The sequence below is a fragment of the Henckelia pumila genome, chromosome 2 (assembly GCF_033568475.1).
Source record: "Henckelia pumila isolate YLH828 chromosome 2, ASM3356847v2, whole genome shotgun sequence".
NCBI lineage: Eukaryota > Viridiplantae > Streptophyta > Magnoliopsida > Lamiales > Gesneriaceae > Henckelia > Henckelia pumila.
The window spans coordinates 18,540,275-18,561,680 of NC_133121.1; the positions used below are offsets into that span (position 1 = coordinate 18,540,275).

At 37.3% G+C, this 21,406-nt stretch overlaps 1 protein-coding gene across 1 annotated transcript; it reads right to left on the reverse strand.

Annotated features, from left to right (window-relative positions):
* Positions 1 to 670: 670 nt before the first annotated feature.
* On the reverse strand, positions 671 to 1,573 carry LOC140877312 (uncharacterized). Its single transcript, XM_073280851.1, has one exon. It carries the CDS (start codon positions 1,571 to 1,573, stop codon positions 671 to 673), a length of 903 nt encoding a protein of 300 aa, XP_073136952.1.
* Between the last annotated feature and the right edge of the window lie 19,833 nt (positions 1,574 to 21,406).

Sequence of the window (21,406 nt, forward strand, 5' to 3'; positions counted from 1 at the left end):
TCATGTGATTAGTTTAGCCCTTTTCTTTGAAAACTCATTTTAACGCTTTTTTTAATAAAGCATTCTTTCTCCTTTGAAGACTAAATCTTGCTCCTCGATGTACCTTTAGTTTGGGTCAATGATCAACTCATTTTAGCTCTAATCCCTCGGTTTACTTCTCTAATTCTTCTCGTTGCTTTGCATATTTTAGCTTGAATCAGTTTGCGCTTCCTGCTTTGTTGACTTCGACCAGATTAGTTTGACAAAACACCGAAACTTGGATATTTCAGTTTTCAACAAATTGCATCAACATCCATTGTTAAAAAAAACCATATGTAAAATCAATAATATATTTTGAGTATTTTATTATTAATTTGAAAGAGAAGCTTAAGCATATATAAAAACGATCTTTTCTGGTTTTTCCAAAAACAAAAAAAACATAAACCAAGCTTCATTATTTTAAAAAGAGATCAAAATTTCAATTCAGCCTAGGCCTTGATCATGGAGTAATGAACCAAAAAAACTAACGGAACATAGTTTGTCCAGTACTGATTTCCTTACTCCACTCGGCTTCTTGAGTAATTTGTCACATACAATAACAGTAATACCAAAAAAAAAAAAAAAACAATATTCAGAATACAAAAATAAACTCCCAAAATCAAATGAATGGAATGGTAATTCACATGTTTTTTTACACGTACGCATATATCATCAACGAAAACTCGACCTTGTCTTGCTCTTTCTTCTCCTCCATCCACAATATTCTGCTATCCATCCCACCCCTTGTCCTGAACATGAACACCGCGTATCCCCGCCCCCCCGAATCGTGGTGGATCCAATCATGAACATCCCACATGAAATCCACCAGCAAACCATCCAAGAATATTGTCTGGTTCCCTCTAAAATTCCATTGCAGCCGGTCCACTCGGCTCACCGTCTTTTTATCCACGAAAACCGATAGGACCGGATGCTCCAACCCTTCCTCTTCTCCGCCGCAACGTATCAAGATATCGTGTGCGACGCCATTTTCAGAGAATTGAACCTTAGTTGAATGAAGGGTACTGTTCCCTGAAAACATTTCTTGGCGTGAAAGTAACGAGAATTTAGCGATTCTCGTCCCGGTTTTCAGCTTCCTCGCCATGGCTTCGTCCACCATGTCCCCAAGAATCAGCCCGAGTTCCGAGTCGAACATGATCAATACATAGTACCCATCCATAGGTTCCGGGCCTGTTTGGTACTGTGCCGTCGAAAGATCCCAGAAGACCTCGACTTTAGAATCAGGAAACTCCATTGATTTGCTGCCTTTGAGCTTTCGGAATAGCCTCGAGTTCGTGTTGAGCCTGAAGGAGCTTGAATAATCGTCGCCGAAAGTTATGTTGAGCCCTTGAGATAAGGCGTTCTTGCACCACGAAACTGTTATCAAAACCTGCTTCTGAGTGGAGAGAACAGTTCTGTAGAAACAAGTGACGGAATCTTGAGTCGACGACGGGTTCGGAGACGGAGATATCATCCTAGAGTTATTTGAACGGCTCGAACAAGAAGTATCAGAGAGTCGCACTGCATTTTCCCCGAAACAAGACGCGAAATCTCTCATTCTCTAGCTTGTTCAGGAGATGGCTAGAAATAAGTTTTAAATTTTGGAGAACGAAGTGATGAAAAATTGAATACGATTGCTTGTTAAAACTTGATAGAAGGAGAGAATTAAAGAATACGATTTTGAGACAAGACCAGATTTTCTTGGTGCATTTGAATATGCGGTGCAGCAATATAATGACGGTATATTTAGGGTAAGGATTTAATATTGACAGCAAGTTCTTTGGTCAACGATCATTGTAAGGAAATTTTTAAATTTCTTACTTACTTTGTAAAGTTTCTCTTATGTTTTAATAAAGGAAACTGAGAAGACCGAATTAAATATTTTTACTTGTTCCATAAATTCTATTCTGATCTTACATATTAGAATTATGTCATATGTATAATGGATCATGTTAGATATATAGTACATGTTATCTTCCAAATTAAAATTACTAATTGATTCAAACATTTCTTCATTGACATAATTTTATATTTTTAGAGATATTGTGCAACCGTGGTGTAAGTTTAGCCTTCATTTTACATATTAAATACTTCCGTGTTTACTTGCTTTGATAAAATTAGAGATAACATAATTAATACCGACTAATCCTATGTTTAGTTGCAAAATTGAAAATAATTATAAATTAAGCCCGTTAATAATGTGATTTATAAATGATTATTAATCTTAAATTTTAGAAGTGATTATAAATCTGTACATGTTGAAAAAAAAAAAAAATCAATCCCAAATTTAATCCATCAAACTAAACATATTATTATTTTTTCATATCCTATCAAATTATATTAATAATCACATTTTAATCTATCCTTGCACAATCTCATCACTCGAAGTAAACACAACCTAAAAAATTTTATATTTGTAATTAAAGGAATTAATATATTATTAAATTAAAATATCGGGTTAATAATTGATTTTAGATCAAGCTATCAAATTAAAGTTGTGTCATGTGTGATGGAATTTAAAAGTAAAATAATTTTTTTATTTATTTAGATATAAAATTATTTTAATGAATTTTCATGTAAATTATATATTTATATCACTATAAAAGAATATACAATTGCTGCAAAGGCCAACCCAAATATTAATGACATCCCAACAACCCATTGAAATCGAACTACTCCATCACTACTTTTATTTTAAATTTATAATCAAGCATCTATCTTTATATCAAAAGTTATAACAACAATCCTAATACTAAAAAAAATATTTTAAGACAGTAATTAGCCGATTTTGACATTGTTTTTTCTATTATCTATTTTAGGTTTTGGCCGTTTAAATTTTAAATAGTTAAATTAGATCTGATACTATTATATATTTATGCTCTCTTTATCTTTTATTCCTATTTTGTAATGACGTTAATGTGACGTCGAAAATTTCAACCTGATCACATAACTCCGAAAATGTTACCATGACACCATATTGAAATATGATAGAAAGCTAAAAAAGAACCAACTTGTAAGATCAAAACCTAATTTTAATTATTTAAAATTTAACCGGAACTCAAAATAGATCAACTTCGATTAGATTGCGGTAATTTTCTCTCATCAGTTCCCACTGAATGTACTAATGCCATATTGCTAGTTAAAAATTGTGCTAGCCTGCCGGTTTCGGTTAGTTTAACAGAAAGAACTCCTATTTTAATACAAGTGTTCAATATTGTGGCCAAACACTAAATTTAAAACGTGGAAGCAACAATCAATCTTTTGTTGTTTAAACTCCTCTAATCAATTATCTTTATATATATCTTATGTTGTTTAAACTCCTAATCAGTTATATTATAAACTAACGAGTAAGTCTCTTATAGTAGCCCGGTTCCATTTTACAAGATTAAGTGATTTTAAACATGTTAGAAAATGACATATAATTTTAAAAGTGTCAAAACATGTTTAAGGAGTCCTTATTTGGTGAAAATAAGTGGAAAATCAGATTCGGAACGTCCGAAAATGGTGGGGTAGGTCCCGGGGGTCCAAAAATGACTTCGGAAAGACCAAAACAGTTCGGAGCACACGGACCAGTTCGGGCCCGCCGAACCAGTTTGGGCCGTCCGAACTCGAGTTCGGACCGTCCGAACTCCGCAGGGTCCAGGTGTCTAAAAGGCTCGGACAAGTGCGGTTTGGACAGTCCGAACCCAGTTCGGACCGTCTGAACTTCGCCTATAAATAGGGGTCCGAATTCCTCATTTTGAAGAGCAAATTTTCCTCTCCTCTCCCGGTAATCGCTCTATTTAAGGGCTTCGGGACTCTTTTTTTAAGAGTTGGAGTAGGAAATAGTGTTTTTTTATAACGGACAGTGTCCGCAGTAGCAGCCAGGCGGCGGAGCTCTGGCGAGGCGTCCAGGGGTCGTAGCTAGGCTATGCCCAAGCTCTGGGGCATGCGTCATCAGCGGGCTGACGACGGACGAAGGTATGACTTTGGTTCCCTATAGTAAATAGGGAGTAGACTATAATTTAATTAAGGCTTTTAGAGCCTAGTAGGTGATGTTTGGCATGCTAGGTAATGCAGGGTTATTATGTTGTAGTGCTGCATAATAGGCTTGGACCTAGAGAAGAAGCTTCTAAGATCTGCCTTAGTAAGGTACGGAAGTATTATTCGAGATATCCAGATTGAGTATGCATGTATTATGTGTTTGCATGGATTATGTGATTGCATGTTTTATATGCCTTTATATACAGCATGTCATGACTGTATGTTGCATACATGAGCATATTGAGCTTTTACCTTAGAGGTATCCTGTAGTAGGGCGCTCACCCTACGAGTTTGTGGATGGTTGGATACGTAAGTTTTGTGTCAGGTCACCTTTATGGTTGGATACATATACTAGTATCAGGTCACCATTATTCACTGGGTATATGAGTCACCTCCTGATGCGACGGCGCAGCGTGCTATATATCCTGGGCCCGATCTATGAGCTTGTTTCTTGACATGAGTGTCTTGGTACCCAGTTCATTTGCATTCATGTGCATATAATAGTGTATACTCATACTCTCGTACTGAGAATGTTAGGCTCACTTCCAGTCATTTTTTGTTGGCTGGATGCCCTATTCCATGGGGCAGTTGCAGGTAGTTCTCTCGGAGACAGGGAGGTTAGGTGGTGACCAAGGTTGGATAGCGGGGTTGACCACTAGGTTTTGCTTACCTGGTATTTTGACTTACTTTAATTTCGCAGTTACTCTGATTAAGATTATTTTATTGATTAATTGCATGCTTAAGTTCTGATTAGTAGGTGATCACGGCGCGGGTCACTACATTTATGGTATCAGAGCATGCAATAAGATTCTTTGGGACATAATATTGATTTTGGGTTATCCTTTGCAGGATTACAATTTGGTTTCAATGACGATAACCGTATCAAGAATTGGAATAGTAGGATTTCTAGGTTTTTCCAAGATCGTCATTGCCAAGGTTGGCTGCAGAGGATCGTATTATGTGGATCCCAGCAGGATGGAGCTAGAAGAGAAGACCCAGTTTTCAACGCCAGACGCTTCTCAGGGTTGAACGAAATGTGTGACATGTAGTCATCCATTCTGAGTCAACCAAGGAAGCCATCCCGGAAGACTCTTCACTTGTAGTTGGAGAGATTGTCAGGAAAATCTTGTCTCATCTACCAGATTAGGAACCCAACAATATTGGAAGGATCTAGTAGATTAGCAAGATTTTATTCTTTTAGATCTTACGAGGTAGAAGTTCTGCTGACATGAGTAGCAGACAGAAAACTTCATGTTCAAGATCAGTAGACGGAATGAAAGACTTCCGCATGAATTTAAATACTGTATTTTGTTGTAAACAGTATTTCAGTTGTAATCAGATGTATTAAAGATTTCCATATTTGATGTACTCAGTTATTGTTGTATTGTACATCTTTCAGTGTAATCTTTTGGTTAAGTTATGTATTACATGAGATTGTAATAAAAATTTTATTAGAACCTCGATTGGTGGTTCAAGTGTTGTAATCTTGAGATTAACTTGGTTATATTAAATAAAAGATTGATCATTGTTTAAATGAGTACTTGGGAATTTTGCATGTTTTCAATGAATAGTTCTAGATGTTTTACCTAGAATATTCTAGTAAGCCAAGTGTTTTCTAGAGATGATGTGATTCATCAGGGGGCATGAGTGTTTGTTCTAGGCGGGTTTCCTTAGAGCAATTGGCTGTTTTGTATTTTTTATAGGTTGTTACCTAGTGATGATGGATTTTTCATCAGGATGACAGACTAAGTAATACCAAGATTTGTGGATGGTGACCAGTACTAGACGTGAGGAGGCGCCACCCTTAGTCGGTATTCCTCTGGAAGTTTCCATACTTCAGAGATTGTTTGGAGGCCTTGGTGCTCCAGGGACTATATAGGGAAGGCTACTCAGTCTGGAAATTTGGCAAAAGTCACAACAGGGTATGACTTTGGATAGGTCAGATACCAGGTGTGGTATCAAGGTTTAGTTATCGTCTGTTTGAGATAAAGATGTTCCGTTGTCAGAACAGTCTTGGAATGGATTTTTCCTTGACAAGTAATTGTTCTGAGTAGATAAGTTTTGATCTTGATTTGTGATTTCGGGATTTAATCCAGGAGATTAGTTGAATTGATATTCAACAGGATTTAATTATCAGATGCTTGTAGACTCGGGATTTGAGTTGTGTCTCTACAGAGAATTTTCCTTGACCAATGATTTTGGTCCAGATAGGAATGTTGCATAATATCAGAGACTCATGGATGAGTTATGCCAGGGTGCTCTTGACTGTCGGGTTTCGAGATGGTATAGTAAGAGCGACCTTATGCCGGTGTACTCTGGAAGAATTCTTTTGTTCCAGTTTGGCATTATAGGAAGACTTACCTCAGTCTCGTTGTGTGTACAGTCATAACAATGGGTATAACTATCAGGAGTATATTCAGAATTTATTTGAGTCTTCTGGAATTGTACTTGGTGCTAAATTAGTTCCAAGGGAATGTGGTGAATTATCGTCTGAATTCATCAGAGATACAGATTTTAGTTCCCGTGATTATAATAGTCTTGGAAAGGATTCCTTGACAAGTGAATATTCTGGACGGGTGGTTCTCGCACGTGATACTGGGGGAGAACCAGAAAGTTTTACCAGTATTGTCTGATTCTATCAGAGGTATATTAATGATCAGGATCTTGATTTCAAGATGAACAGGAAATTCTAAGTGATGAGTTTACTTAGGTAAGTTTTCTTGTAAGAATTGGAATTCAATTGATGGATTTTCAAGCAAAGAAGAATTTTATCAGGGCACTGTGATGACTTATACTGGGAGACGTGAACTGTGATCAACGATAAACATGGGAGAGTATATTTCCATTGATATTCTGGAAGTCTTTTGTACTTCAGAAGAGGATGAAATATTTACTCAGTCTAGAGATCATTGCAACAGTTACATTAAAATATAATTTGGTGTCAGTTTGATAACCTTTAAAAGATACTCGATTCTATTGATAGATGTTATGAGCCTGCTAAGTTACAACATAGATTCGTCAGTATGAGAATTCACTTGGATAGTGAAAGTTGTGCACTTAGGTGATCATGTATGTTTTGAAATGATCAGTTAAATTGGTGCAAGTTTGGTGCCCAATGACTATTTGCAACTATTTGTCTGAGGTAGATACAGATGTTATAACCCCGTGACGGAGGAGCTAAATATTCGTTTGCATAAATAACGATTGGAATTGTTCACTTTTTGGTAGACTGATAAGATGAGTATAGTACTCAGATATTCAGTTCTCAGAAACGTTTATGCAATATTACTAGGATTATATTATCACCAATTCATCTAGAAAGTGTTGGAATTTCAAATGAGTAATTTCAGGATAGCATCAAGGGTTTAAACATGGAAAAAGGACAACAGCTGAGATCTAAAGTTACCAGATCTAGCAGGATTTTTGTCATTGATTTTTCGGGATGTCTAATGGATGCATTGATAAGTCTGATTCGATGAGCTCGAATCAAAGGTTAGCTAGATTGTTTTGATTTAAGGACTTTGCCAAAGAAGGATGAAACAGTTTTGTTCATCTAATAACGCAAGTTAGAATTCAGCAAGGAATTGTTATCCATGGCAGGATAATCAGTATTCTCATTTTCAGATGTTATCTCAAGTTATGAGATAGATTTCATTATATTAGTACTAGATATTGTACTAATCAAATTTTGAGTCAATAAGAATATTAGTATTGATATTTCCAAGAAGAGAACATGAGGGATTCAGGAAATCGAGAATTGTGGACAACGACGTTATCACAGGTGTTATGACAAGTGTTAGTCATAAAGTATGAGAATCCTTTCGGTGTACAAAGATTTGCGTCCGAGGTTCTTTCTTGTGGAAAGGAATGAAGAAAAGTGTGTATCAGTATGTTTTTTAGATGTTTGGTGTATCAGTAGGTCAATGCTGAACACCAACGACCTGGAGGATTACTTCACAATTTATCCATTCCTGAGTGGAAATGGGAGTCGATCATGATGGACTTCGTGACCCATTTACCAGCGAGCTCGAGGAATTGTGATGCTATCTGGGTTGTGGTGGACCTACTCACCAAGTCAACACATTTCATTCCTTATAACCAAGACTTTAGTTTTGATAGGATGACACGGTTGTACATCCAGGAGATTGTTCGATTGCACGGAGTGCCTGTGAGCATAGTCAGCGATCGAGATCCCAGGTTTACTTCCAGGTTTTGGGGGAGTCTTCAGCGCGCTATGGGTACTACTCCTAGCTTGGGTACATCATATCACCCAGATACTGACGGGCAGTCAGAGCGCACGATCCGTACTCTTGAAGACGTGTTGTGAGCATGTTCTATAGATTTTGGTCCAGCATGGCAAGATCAATTGCCATTGATTTAATTCGCGTACAACAACAGTTACCATCACAGTATTGGGATGGCTCCGTTTGAGGCGTTGTACGAGCGGCGATGTCATACTCCACTGTTCTGGGAAGAAGTGGGGGAGCGACAGATAGAGGGACCAGAATTAGTCCAACAGACTGCTGATATTGTTGGGCAGATCAAGAAGAAAATAAAGGTTGCACAGGATCAACATGCTAGCTATGCGAATGTTAAGAGCAGACCTTTGCAGTTCGAAGTGGGAGAGAAAGTGTTCCTGAAAGTCTCCCCATTTCGCAGAATTTTGAGATTTGGTCTCAAGGGTAAGCTATCTCCTAGGTACATTGGTCCATTCGAGATACTTGAAAGTGTTGGAGATCTGGCTTATATGTTGGCGTTACCGCCGTATTTGTCAAGTATCCATGTCGTGTTTCATGTTTCACTATTGCGACGGTATGTGGCAGATGGGTCTCATATCTTACAGCCGTCTGAGGTACAGTTGGATTCGGATTTGACATACGTGGAGAGACCTTTGCGTATCATAGGTCATAAGGATAAGGTGTTACGCAACAAGACCATTCCTCTTGTTCTAGTTCAGTGGCAACGCCGAGGCACTGAGGAGGCCACTTGGGAACTTGAGAGTCGTATGCATACAGATTATGCAGAACTATTTTGAATTGTTGTATTTTCAGATTGCAACTTGTAAAATGAATCAGTTTGAATAAAAAATGTTTATTCAGTATTTTACTGCATTCAGTACTTAAGATTGTTCGAGGACGAAATATCTTAAGTAGGCGGAAAATGTAGTAGCCCGGTTCCATTTTACAAGATTAAGTAATTTTAAACATGTTAAAAAATGACATATAATTTTAAAAGTGTCAAAACATGTTTAAGGAGTCCTTATTTGGTGAAAATAAGTGGAAAATCAGATCCGGAACTTCCGAAAATGGTGGAGTAGGTCCCGGGGGTCCAAAAATGACTTCGGAAGGACCAAAACAGTTCGGAGCACACGGACCAGTTCGAACCCTCCAAACCCGAGTTCGGACCGTCCGAACTCCGCAGGGTCCAGGTGTCTAAAAAGCTCTGACAAGTGGCAGTTCGGACAGTCCGAACTTCGCCTATAAATAGGGGTCCGAATTCCTCATTTTGAAGAGAAAATTTTCATCTCCTCTCCTCTCCTGGTAGTCGCTCTATTTAAGGGCTTTGGGAATCTTTCTTTAAGAGTTGGAGTAAAAAATAGTATTTTTTATATTGGACAGTGTCCGCAGTAGTAGCCAGGCGACGGAGCTCTGGCGAGGCGTCCAGAGGTCGTAGCTAGGCTATGCCCAGGCTCTGGGACATGCGTCATCATCGGGCTGACGACGGACGAAGGTATGGCTTTGGTTTCCTATAGTAAATAGGGAGTAGGCTATAGTTTAATTAAGGCTTTTAGAGCCTAGTAGGTGATGTTTGGCATGCGAGGTAATGCATGGTTATTTATGTTATAGTGCTGCATGGTAGGCTTGGACCTAGAGAAGAAGCTTCTAGGATCTGCCTTAGTAAGGTACGGAAGTATTATTTGAGATATCCAGATTGAGTATGCATGTATTATGTGTTTGCATGGATTATGTGATTGCATGTTTTATATGCCTTTATATACAGCATGTCATGACTGTATGTTGCATACATGAGCATAATGAGCTTTTACCTTAGAGGTATCCTGTAGTAGGGCGCTCATGCTACGAGTTTGTGGATGGTTGGATACGTAAGTCTTGTGTCAAGTCACCTTTATGGTTGGACACATGTACTAGTATCAGGTCATCATTATCCACTGGGTATATGAGCCACCTTCTGATGCGACGGCGCAGCGTGCTATATACCCTGGGCTCGGTCTATGAGCTTGTTTCTTGACATGAGTGTCTTGGTACCCAGTTCATTTGCATTCATGTGCATATAATAGTATATACTCATACTCTCGTACTGAGCATGTTAGGCTCACTTCCGGTTATTTTCTGTTGGCTGGATGCCCTATTCCATGGGGCAGTTGCAGGTAGTTCTCCCGGAGACAGGGAGGTTAGGTGGTGACCAAGGCTGGATAGCGAGGTTGACCACTAGGTTTTGCTTACCTGGTATTTTGACTTACTTTAATTCCACAGTTACTCTGATTAAGATTATTTTATTGATTAATTTCATGCTTAAGTTCTGATTAGTAGGTGATCACGGAGCGGGTCACTACATCTCTAGTGAGACGGTCTCATGAAACGGTCAATCTTACCCATATTTATGATAAAAATAATAATTTTTCATGGGTGATCCAATTAAAAGATATGTCTCACAAAATTGGCCCGTGAGACCGTCTCATAAGAGTTTTTGTATAAACTTAAATATTTCATTAACATCGCTATAAAATAAATGAACAATTCTCCCCCGTGTGAGACAGGTTGACCCGACTCATATATAAAATCAAACGTAATATCTTTGACACCAAAGGCAACACATTATCATGGAGTAGACTATATATCTGTCTCACCAAATTAACTTATAAGGTATAATTTGCTGAAAAATACTTCCTTAAAACAATCTCAAACACTATCTAAATATTAGAGCTGTTAGATGGGCCAACCCATGGCGGGGCGGGCGGGCCACCAAAAATCCACCGTTTAGCGGGTCGAGACGGGCCGGAACACCATTCTGGCGGGCCGAAAATCCTCAACCCTACCCAACCCAAGGTGGGTTGTGGGTTAGACAAGCCGGCCTGCGGGTTGACTTATTAAAAATAAATAAATAAAAATAAAATCATTATAATTAATTATAAATTAATTTTATAAATAAATATTAATATAAACATATTAATAAATTTTTAATTTTTGATTTCACACGTGTCAATTTTATATAAAGTAATTAATACAAAAAATAATTCACCACTTTTATTCTAAAAAATACATATATCACCATAAAATTAAAAAAATTATTCAAGCTCACGGGCCAACTGTGGTGTAAGGTCCAAAAATTTCATTAGTTTAATCATGATAAATTAATTTAATTATATGATTTAATGCATGTTAATACAGAAAACATTTAATTGTTATGTGAATTTATGTGATTTATTTTAATGCCTGAAATTTTATGTGATATGTTGTGATTTTTAAAGTTTTCAGGTTGATATTTAATTTTGGGTCGTAGGGATAATTTTAGCCTTCGAGCGAGTTAAGGAAAATGTTTTATTTAAATAAGATTAAGTTGATGTAATTTATTTATTTATTGGGAGAGTTAAAAATTTTACAGACTTTTAATTGAAACTAATGGGATGTGTTAGGAGCCCATTAGTCACGAAACAAAACAAGCTTTCAAAAATCTGTCTCTCATTAGAACGCTTTGAATCTCTCCAAAAAAATTTCTCTCGCTCAAATGCTGCATCCAAGGCTAGGGTTCGTTCGTATCGAGACTAGATCATCCTTCCGCCCAGTTTAATTCCAATCAAACATATCAGGCAAGTTTTTACTATTTTGAAATCCATTCAAGACTATATCTATTTTAAAGCTTTAACATTGGGTGGTTTTATGATGATCGATGCATGTTTTTTTGTAAAATTTCATGAGTATGATGTTTAAACGTGAAGCGTGAGGTGTTCCTGATGTCTTGGTGTAAATGTATTAATGTTTTTTTAATGGATTTTGAAATATAGTTGCAGAATTTTGATGTTGGTAGTTTTTGGGACAAATCTTTTTTTTTTTTTTTTTTTTTTCAAGTTTTGAAGTTCTCCTGTCCAGGAGTGATTTCTTTTCAAGTGTAAAATATTTGATGGTGAAAGAGAGTCGTTTAGATCAGAAAAATCGGAAAGGGAGGGTGTATGGGCGTCTGTCCGTCGCTGCATAGGAATCCCGGTAGCGAGCCTCTCGCTCGGGTCGGGTCAGGCTTGAGACCAGGTCGGGTCGGGAGTTGACCTAGGACAGCTGGGGGTTGTCTTTTTCCAGCTTAGTTCAGACTTTGGTGTTAAGTACGTACACATTGACTGAGATTGCCAGCGAGTATACATGTTTATATGTTGCATTTATTTGGCATTATTATATGGCATGATATATGATTTACCGTTTTCCATATTCATATGTCATGTGTATATACACGTTGAGTCTATACCTTGTTATACCTGATTATAGAGCCACTCAGCTCTATACTCGATAGTCTGTCACTGAGAGTACCGCGACGGCGGGGACATGTATGTCTGACTACTCTGGTGTGCTAGACGAGTGTGGTTGCACCCAAAGGTTGATCCGCGCGGTGGCAGCACTCATGTGGCGCCGGTACTGACCATGACTTTTTAGATGACCCTTTACCAGTCATCATGTTGCATGCATCATATACATATGTTTACTCATGTTTATGTACTGGGCGTTAGCGCTCACGTCCTAATTGTTATCTTGGACACCCTATTCCATGGGGCAGGTCGCAAGATGGACGGAGCCGGTAGCTCAAGGCAGGACTAGGGAGCCAGAGATTTTCCAGGGATTTTATACAGCATGATTTGTTTAGCTGTATAAATGCTTTAGATAGTTTATTTTAAGCTTTTCGATATGGTTATATCACTCAGTATTAAGCCTGGATATGTTTTACTAAGCTGATATGTAAATTATGGATTATGTTTCCGCGCGTTTTACTCTGTTAAGCATTCTTGCTTTATTAAGTTTAATGCATGCTATTAGTTGCCAGTTAGTAGGTGATTCAATGCAGGGTCACTACAGCATGAATCTGTCTCAAATTTTAAGTTTTCGTGTGTTTAGTTCAAAATTCAAGTTTTCGTGTGTGCAGGGTCACTATTGCATGCTTATGTGATTTTTCCCCATGAAAGCCATTTTATCATGAAATGTTTTCAAGTATTTTATGCATGACGTTTATCAAGAATCTTATTAGCATGGAATAATGAAGTATGGAACGTATGAGAAGTATGATGATATGAAGGATGCACGAAAATATTTTGATGTTGTATGTGAATTTGTGGTGGAAAAACGAGACGGATAATGCATGGTTTTGGATTTTCAAGTTGAGCTCCGGAAGTGCCTTCCCAAAATATGTGCTCAAGAATGCAGGGTTTCGGATTTCCGGGATGAGCTCTGGAAGTGCCTTCCCAAAATACGTGCTCAACGCAGGGTTTCGGATTTTCGGGTTGAGCTCCGAAAGTTCCTTCCCAAACTATGTGCTCAAACGATGGTTGACACAAATGCATGCACTTCATTACCTATGATGTCAAGTTTTTACTACATGTTCATGTTATGACATAAATTTAAATCTCAAGATTTTTATGAAAAGTTTTATATGCAAATTTCTTGCTGAGTTTTTAGACTCACTATACTTGAATGTGCAGGTAACGATGATATCGATGCCTTCATTGATGACTTTGTTGGTGGACATGAGGAGGAGAAGGGGGTCGGTCCAGCGGGCGATGCATGAGTGCGAGACATGAGGATGATAATTCATCAAACAATTATTTTATTTTGAAGGTTTCATTGAGGGGAAAAACAAGTTTTATTATTTCTTTTGATGGTCATGTTTGGCAAAGTTTGAAGAATTTTTATTTCATTATTTCAATTGCACTTTTTAATACCCTTATTTATTGAAGAAGATGTTTGTTTCCGCAAAATTTTTAATTTTCCCAATTTTTAAGTATGTATGTTTGAGTAACGCTTCGATAAAAAATTGGGACTCTACAGCTTGGTATCAGAGCAGTTCGCTCTGGTACTTATCGCACACATGCATACTCGCCACGACCCTATGCTTCGTCTTCATGTCTGTATGTTTTATGTTATGAATAGTTTAAGATGCATGATAATATGTACGATTTATGAATTATGCATGTTTCAAGTATGTTGTTTATGTTTAAAACGTGATTGAGTATGTGGACTATGTTGGACATTAGTAACATGACTACCCGTAGGAACCCGAATAATGAGAGCGATCAGAACAACCAGAACAACCAGTTTCTGGCCGGGTTGGCAAATCTGTTGCAAGAACAGAGTAGAGCTCAAGGGGCACCGATTCAACAGCTAATCCAGGCGCATGCATGTGGCAGGAATAACAATCTGCTGGGAATAACCAATCCGATCTTTAAACAGTTGAAGGATCTAGGACCACCTGAGTTCAAAGGAGGGGCTGATCCCATTGTAGCCGAGGAGTGGGTGCTGTCGGTGGAGACCATATTTACAATAAAAAAATAATAATTTTTCATAGGTGATCCAATTAAAAGATATGTCTCACAAAATTGACCCGTGAGATCATCTCACAAGAGTTTTTGTATAAACTTAAATATTTCATTAACATCGCTATAAAATAAATGAACAATTCTCCTCCGTGTGAGACGGGTTGACCCAACTCATATATAAAATCAAAAGTAATATCTTTGACACCAAAGGCAACACATTATCATGGAGTAGATTATATATCTGTCTCACAAAACTAACTTATAAGATATAATTTGTCGAAAAGTGCTTCCTTGAAACTAGGGTGGGCGTTTGGGGTCGGGTATCGGATATCCGACCCGACCCGATCGGGTCGGTTAATTTTAAAAAAAATCGGGTTCAGGTACCCGACAGAACCCGACAATTTTTTTTTTTGGAAAATTCAATATATATTAGTATGTATTATCCAAGCACATATCCTCTCTATTTTCATTCTATTGCTCTCAAATAAAATGGCCGTTTGTTTTCCTTGGATTGGGTATACATACATCAATTGAGAAATGATGATTATTTTTTCCATAGATTTCGATTATTTAATTGTTCGATAGACTAGAGATTTTTTTTTTCAAAACTTGTGAAAAATAATTAAATATCTGAGGGTAGAAGTATCTCACAACCATAAATATATGAATTGCTTTCAATTTTTACATTCATCAAATTTGCAAAAAAAAAAAAAAAAAGAAGGGTACCCGAGACCATACCTGAAAAAATCGGGTACTTTTTCAGATCGGGTTCGGGTAGTCAAAATGACTACCCGACATGTCGGGTACCCGACCCGACAAAACCCGACCCGCACTCACCCCTACTTGAAACAATCTCAAACACTATCTAAATATTAGAGCTATCACGATACACTGCTGGTGCATTGGTTAACCCAAACGACATAATTTTTTTTACTTTATGGTTATATATGTATTTTTTAGAATAAAAGTGAATTATTTTTTTATCGTAATTAAACTAATGGACTTTTTGGAACTTACACCTGAGTTGGCCCGTGAGCTTGGATAAATTTTTTTTTCTTTATGGTTATATGTGTATTTTTTAGAATAAAATTGGTGAATTATTTTTTGTATTAATTACTTTATATAAAATTGATACGTGTAAAATCAATAATTAGAAATTTATTAATATGTTTATATTAATATTTATTTATGAAATAAATTTGTAATTAATTATAATGATTTATTTTTATATTTATTTTTATTTTTAGTAAGTCAACCTGCAGGCCGGCTTGGGTTAACCAATGCACCAGCAGTGTTCATGGATTTGATGAACATGGTTTTTCAACCTTTCTTGGATCAGTTTGTCATAGTCTTCATAGATGACATACTGATCTACTCTCGCAGTCTGGAGGAGCATCGTCAGCACTTGTCTACAGTGTTTCAGATTCTGAAGGAGAAGCAGTTGTATGCTAAGTTCAGTAAGTGTGAATTTTTGCTCGAGCAAATTGCATTTTTGGGTCATATAGTTTCAGCTAAGGGAATTGAGGTGGATCCGTCTAAGGTAGAAGCAGTTTGGAACTGGGTTACTCCGAAGAATGCTACAGAGATACAGAGTTTCTTGGGTTTAGCAGGCTAATATAGGCGGTTTATTCATGATTTCTCCAAGATTTCTCTACCATTGACATCTCTAACCTGGAAAGGCGTGAAGCTCATGTGGTCAGAGCAGTGTGAGAAAAGTTTCGTAGAGTTGAAGGAAAGATTAATGTCATCACCAATGCTAGCTATTCCAGAAGGCACAGATCATTTTGTGGTTTATACCGATGCTTCTAAGAATGGATTAGGGGTTTTTATGATGCAGGATGACAAGGTGATATCTTGTGCATCACGACAGCTGAAGATTCATGAGAAAAACTACCCGATTCATGATCTTGAGTTGACCGCAGTTGTATTTTATTTGAAGCTATGGAGATACTATTTGTATGGTGAGAAGTGCCAGATTTTCACTGACCACAAGAGCCTAAAGTACTTTTTCACTTAGAAGGAGTTAAATATGAGGCAGAGGCGATGGCTGGAATTGGTGAAGAACTACGACTGTGACATTAGCTATCATCCAGGCAAGGCTGATATAGTAGTAGATGCATTGAGTCGCAAATCTGCGACATTGAACCAGTTGGTAGTTTAATAGGAGTTAATTGCAGATTTTGAGCGGATGAAATTGGAGGTATCTAAACCAATGGAGGTAGGAACTCTATCAGCCTTAACAGTAGTGCCAAGTTTGCTTGATAGAATTTGAGCAGGCCAAGATTCTGATGAACATCTGATGGCGTGAAGGAATAGAGATGAGGCTAAGGGTGGTACACTGTATACCGTCAAAGATGAAATTGTTCATCACAAAGGTAGGATGTGGGTGCCAGCAGTAGATTAACTGAGAGTATTCAGTAGATATGATGACTGAAACCCATAATATTTTGTATTCCCTTCATCCAGGGAGTACAAAGATGTATAAGGACCTGCAATCCTTATATTGGTGGCTAGGTATGAAGAAGGATATTGTAAGATTTGTGTGTGAATGCTTGACATGTCAGTAGGTGAAGATTGAGCACCATAGGCCAACAGGACTTCTGAAACCATTGCCTATACCCACATGTAAGTGGGAAGACGTCACTATGGATTTTTTGGTAGGATTTTCAGTTACACCGCGAAGGATGAACTCGATCTGGGTGATAGTTGACAGGTTAACGAAGTTAGCACATTTTCTTCCAGTCAGGAATAATTTCTTGATGAATCAATATGCAGAGCTGTACATTTGGGAAATTTTCAGAATGCATGGAGTTCCAGCAAGAATAGTGTCAGACAGAGATCCTAAGTTTACCTTGAATTTTTGGGAAAGTTTACACCGAGGTTTGGGAACGAAGTTAGCTTTCAGCACAACTTTCCACCCTCAAATAGATGGTCAGTCAGAACGAGTGATCCAAATACTCGAAGACATGTTGAGGGCTTGTATGATCGACTTTGGAGGAAATTGAGAGTCTAAATTGCCCCTAGGTGTAGTTCACTTGTAACAATAATTATCAAGAAACTATTGGCATGGCTCCGTATGAGGCATTGTAAGGGAGGAGATATAGGATTCCCTTGCACTGGGATGAAGTTGGAGAGAGAGCTGTTTTGGGACCTAAAATAGTAACTCAGACAGTGGATTTGATAGCTAAGATCAGAGACAAAATGTTGACATCTCAAATTCGACAGAAAAGTTATGCCGATCAATGACATAGGGACTTGGAGTTTGAAATAGGTGACCATGTGTTCTTAAAGTTGTCACCATGGAAGGGTGCCTTGAGGTTTGGAAAGACTGGTAAATTGAATCCAAGATATATATGACATTTTGAGATGCTAGAGAAAGTTGGGGCTCGAGCTTATCGAGTATATTTACCACCAAACTTGGAGGGTGTACATAATGTTTACCATATCTCCATGTTGAGAAAGTATGTGACAAATCCTTCGCATGTTATTCGCCATGAGCCAGTGGAATGGACACCAGACTTGTCCTACAAAGAGATGCATGTTCAAATCTTGGACAAAAAATTCCTAGATTGAGGAACAGAGAGATCCCAATGGTGAAAGTGACACAACCAATTGGTTGAGGAAGCTACCTGGGAAACTGAGCAGGATATGCGAGCACACTACCTTGAGCTGTTTGGTAAGTCGAATTTTGAGGACGAAATTCTTTTAAGGAGGGTAGAGTTATTATAAGGTACAAAAAGTTCACTAGTTTAATCACGATAAATTAATTTATTTATATGATTCAATGCATGTTAATTCAGAAAACATTTAATTTTTATGTGAATTTATGTGATTTATTTTAATACCTGAAATTTTATGTGATATGTTGTGATTAATTTTTAAAGTTTTTAGGTTGGTATTTAATTTTGGGTCGTAGGGACGAGTCTAGCCTTCGAGCGAGTTAAGGAAAATGTTTTATTTAAATAAGATTAAGTTGATGCAGTGCAATTTATTTATTGGGAGATTTAAAAATTTTACAGAATTTTAATTGAAACTAATGGGTTGTGTTCGGAGCCCATTAGTCACGAAACAAAACAAGCGTTCAAAAATCTGTCTCTCATTAGAACACTTTGAAACTCTCCAAAAAATTTCTCTCTCTCAAACACTGCATCCAAGGTTAGGGTTCGTTCGTCTCGAGGCTAGATCATCCTTCCGCCCAGGTTAATTCTAATCAAACATATCAGGCAAGTTTTTACTGTTTTGAAACTCATTCAAGACTATATCTATTTTAAAGGTTTAACTCTATGTGGTTTTATGATGATCGATGCATTTTTCTTGTAAAATTTCATGAGTATGATGTTTAGTTGAGGTTTTTTTTTATGGATTTGAAACATAGTTGCAGAATTTTGATGTTGGTAGTTTTTGGGACAGATATTGTTTTTCCAAGTTTTGAAGTTCTACTGTCCATGAATTATTTCTTTTCAAGTGTAAAATATTTGATGGTGAAAGAGAGTCGTTTAGATCTGAAAAATCAGAAAGGGAGGGTGTATGGGTGTCTATGCGTCGCTGCCTAGGAATCCCGGCAGCAAGCCTCTCGCTCGAGCACAACTTGTTGCCGCTCAAGCGAGAGCGTTAACGCACGGCTCGCTCGAGCGGCGAGTTCCTGCGCTCGAGAAAGCAGGGCTCTGTCTCAAATTTTAAGTTTTCGTTTGTTCAGTACAAAATTCAAAATTTTGACTTTAAAGCTATTTGAAGTGTTTTTAAGATGTTCCATCGGAAAAAAGTTTTAAATTTGAAAGTCCGAGACGGACGAAACGACTCACGTGGATCGATTATGCTAAGTATTACACGTTTATGTGAGTTTTCACCATGAAAGTCATTTTATCATGAAATGTTTTGAAGTATTTTATGCATGATGTTATCACGAAGTTTAAGAGCATGGAATGATGAAGTACGGAACGTATGAGAAGTATGATGATATGAAGGATGCACGAAAATATTTTGATGTTGTATGTGAATTTGTGGCGGCAAAACGAGACGGATAATGCATGGTTTTGGATTTTCAAGTTGAGCTCCGGAAGTGCCTTCCCAAAATATGTGCTCAAGAATGCAGGGTTTCGGATTTTTGAGATGAGCTCCGGAAGTTCCTTCCTAAAATACGTGCTCAATGCAGGGTTTTGGATTTTCGGGTTGAGCTCCGAAAGTGCCTTCCTATACTATGTGCTCAAACGACAATTGCCACAAATGCATGCACTTCATTACCTATGATGTCAAGTTTTCACTACATGTTCATGCTATGATATAAATTTAATCTCAAGATTTTTATGAAAAGTTTTATATGCAAATTTCTTGCCGAGTCTTCAGACTCATTATACTTGAATGATGCAGGTAACGATGATATCGATGCCTTCATTGATGAATTTGTTGGTGGACATGAGGAAGAGCAGGGGGTCAGTCCAGCGGGCGATGCATGAGTGCAAGACATGAGGATGAGAATTCATCAAACAGTTATTTTATTTTGATGGTTTCGTTGAGGGGAAAAACAATTTTTATTATTTCTTTTGATGGTCATGTTTGGCAAAGTTTGAAGAATTTTTATTTCATTATTTTTATTGCACTTTTTAACTCTTATTTATTGTAGAAAATGTTTGTTTCCGCAAAATTTTTAATTTTCCTAAATTTTTAAGTATGTATGTTTGAGTAACGCTCCAATAGAAAATTGAGACGCTACATCAGTCCCGCCGCGTGTTGGCCCATCTATGTCCATCCTTTAGTTGGGTTGAAAAAATTTCAACTCAACCCACTTAAATTGTGTGCCAGGGTAGACTGACCCTGCAGGCTACTCAAATTGACGGCTATACTAAATATGATTTCAGTCACGTTATTTCTCAAGTAGGAAAAATAATTTTTTAATTCATTAACTGTCCATTTTTTAGTTTTGCACTACAATTGAATCAACATTTAAAAGACAACAGTTTTATGCTAAAATTGTTGTCTTTTACCTTTTAATAGTGGTTTTAATGAAAAAAACCGTTGTTTTTTTTAGCGTTTTTTTTATTTATCAAAGAAAAATATTTTGAAAAAAACTTTGTATTTGATGGGTAAAAGACAACAATTTTTGTCAACCGGTGTCAATGTTCCTTTTTTAGGGTCAAACACAACAGTTTTTTTACACGATTGTCTTTTAGGTTTCTTAGTTTTCATAAACAGTTGTCTATTAAATTTTTTTATATATGTATATGTATATAAAAAAAAGTAACAAAGACGATGTTTTTAAGTGTTGTCTATCAAGTCCTTTTATAAAGTAATATACATACATATATATACTTTATGCTACATTACTTTAAAAGAAGTAACATAGAAGAATCTCCCGTCACGAGTGACAATCTCTTATCGTCTCTCTCGTAACCCACAACTTGTCACCTTCATTGACGCACAACACCTTTGTCTGTCGTGGAGAACCGAGCTTGTCACTTTATAACCAAAAGCTATAGCTGGTGTTAATTATGCAACTCAAATCTTTTAAACCACGCAGTAACCCAAACGTCATGGTTTGATCGCTCAACCAAGCAAGGACAATTATTGCACCCCAATAATCTCCCTCCCAATAATTGCATTCATTGCAATCAATGATAATTGAACCCATTACCTTGGCTCTGATACCAGTTATAGGACTGAACACTTTCCGATTTACCAAAAACTATAGTTGGTGGTAATAATGGAACTCAAATATTTTAAACCGCACAGTAGCTCAAACGTCATGGTTCGATCGCTCAACCAAGCAGAAATAATTATTACACCCCAACACGCTGCCTGGATTTCCCTTCTCAAATATTATTTCAACTAGTTATTATGTTA

Bases quoted from the DNA above. Each gene is read 5' to 3' on its own strand.
- LOC140877312 (XM_073280851.1), bottom strand. From the start codon at position 1,573: ATGAGAGATTTCGCGTCTTGTTTCGGGGAAAATGCAGTGCGACTCTCT.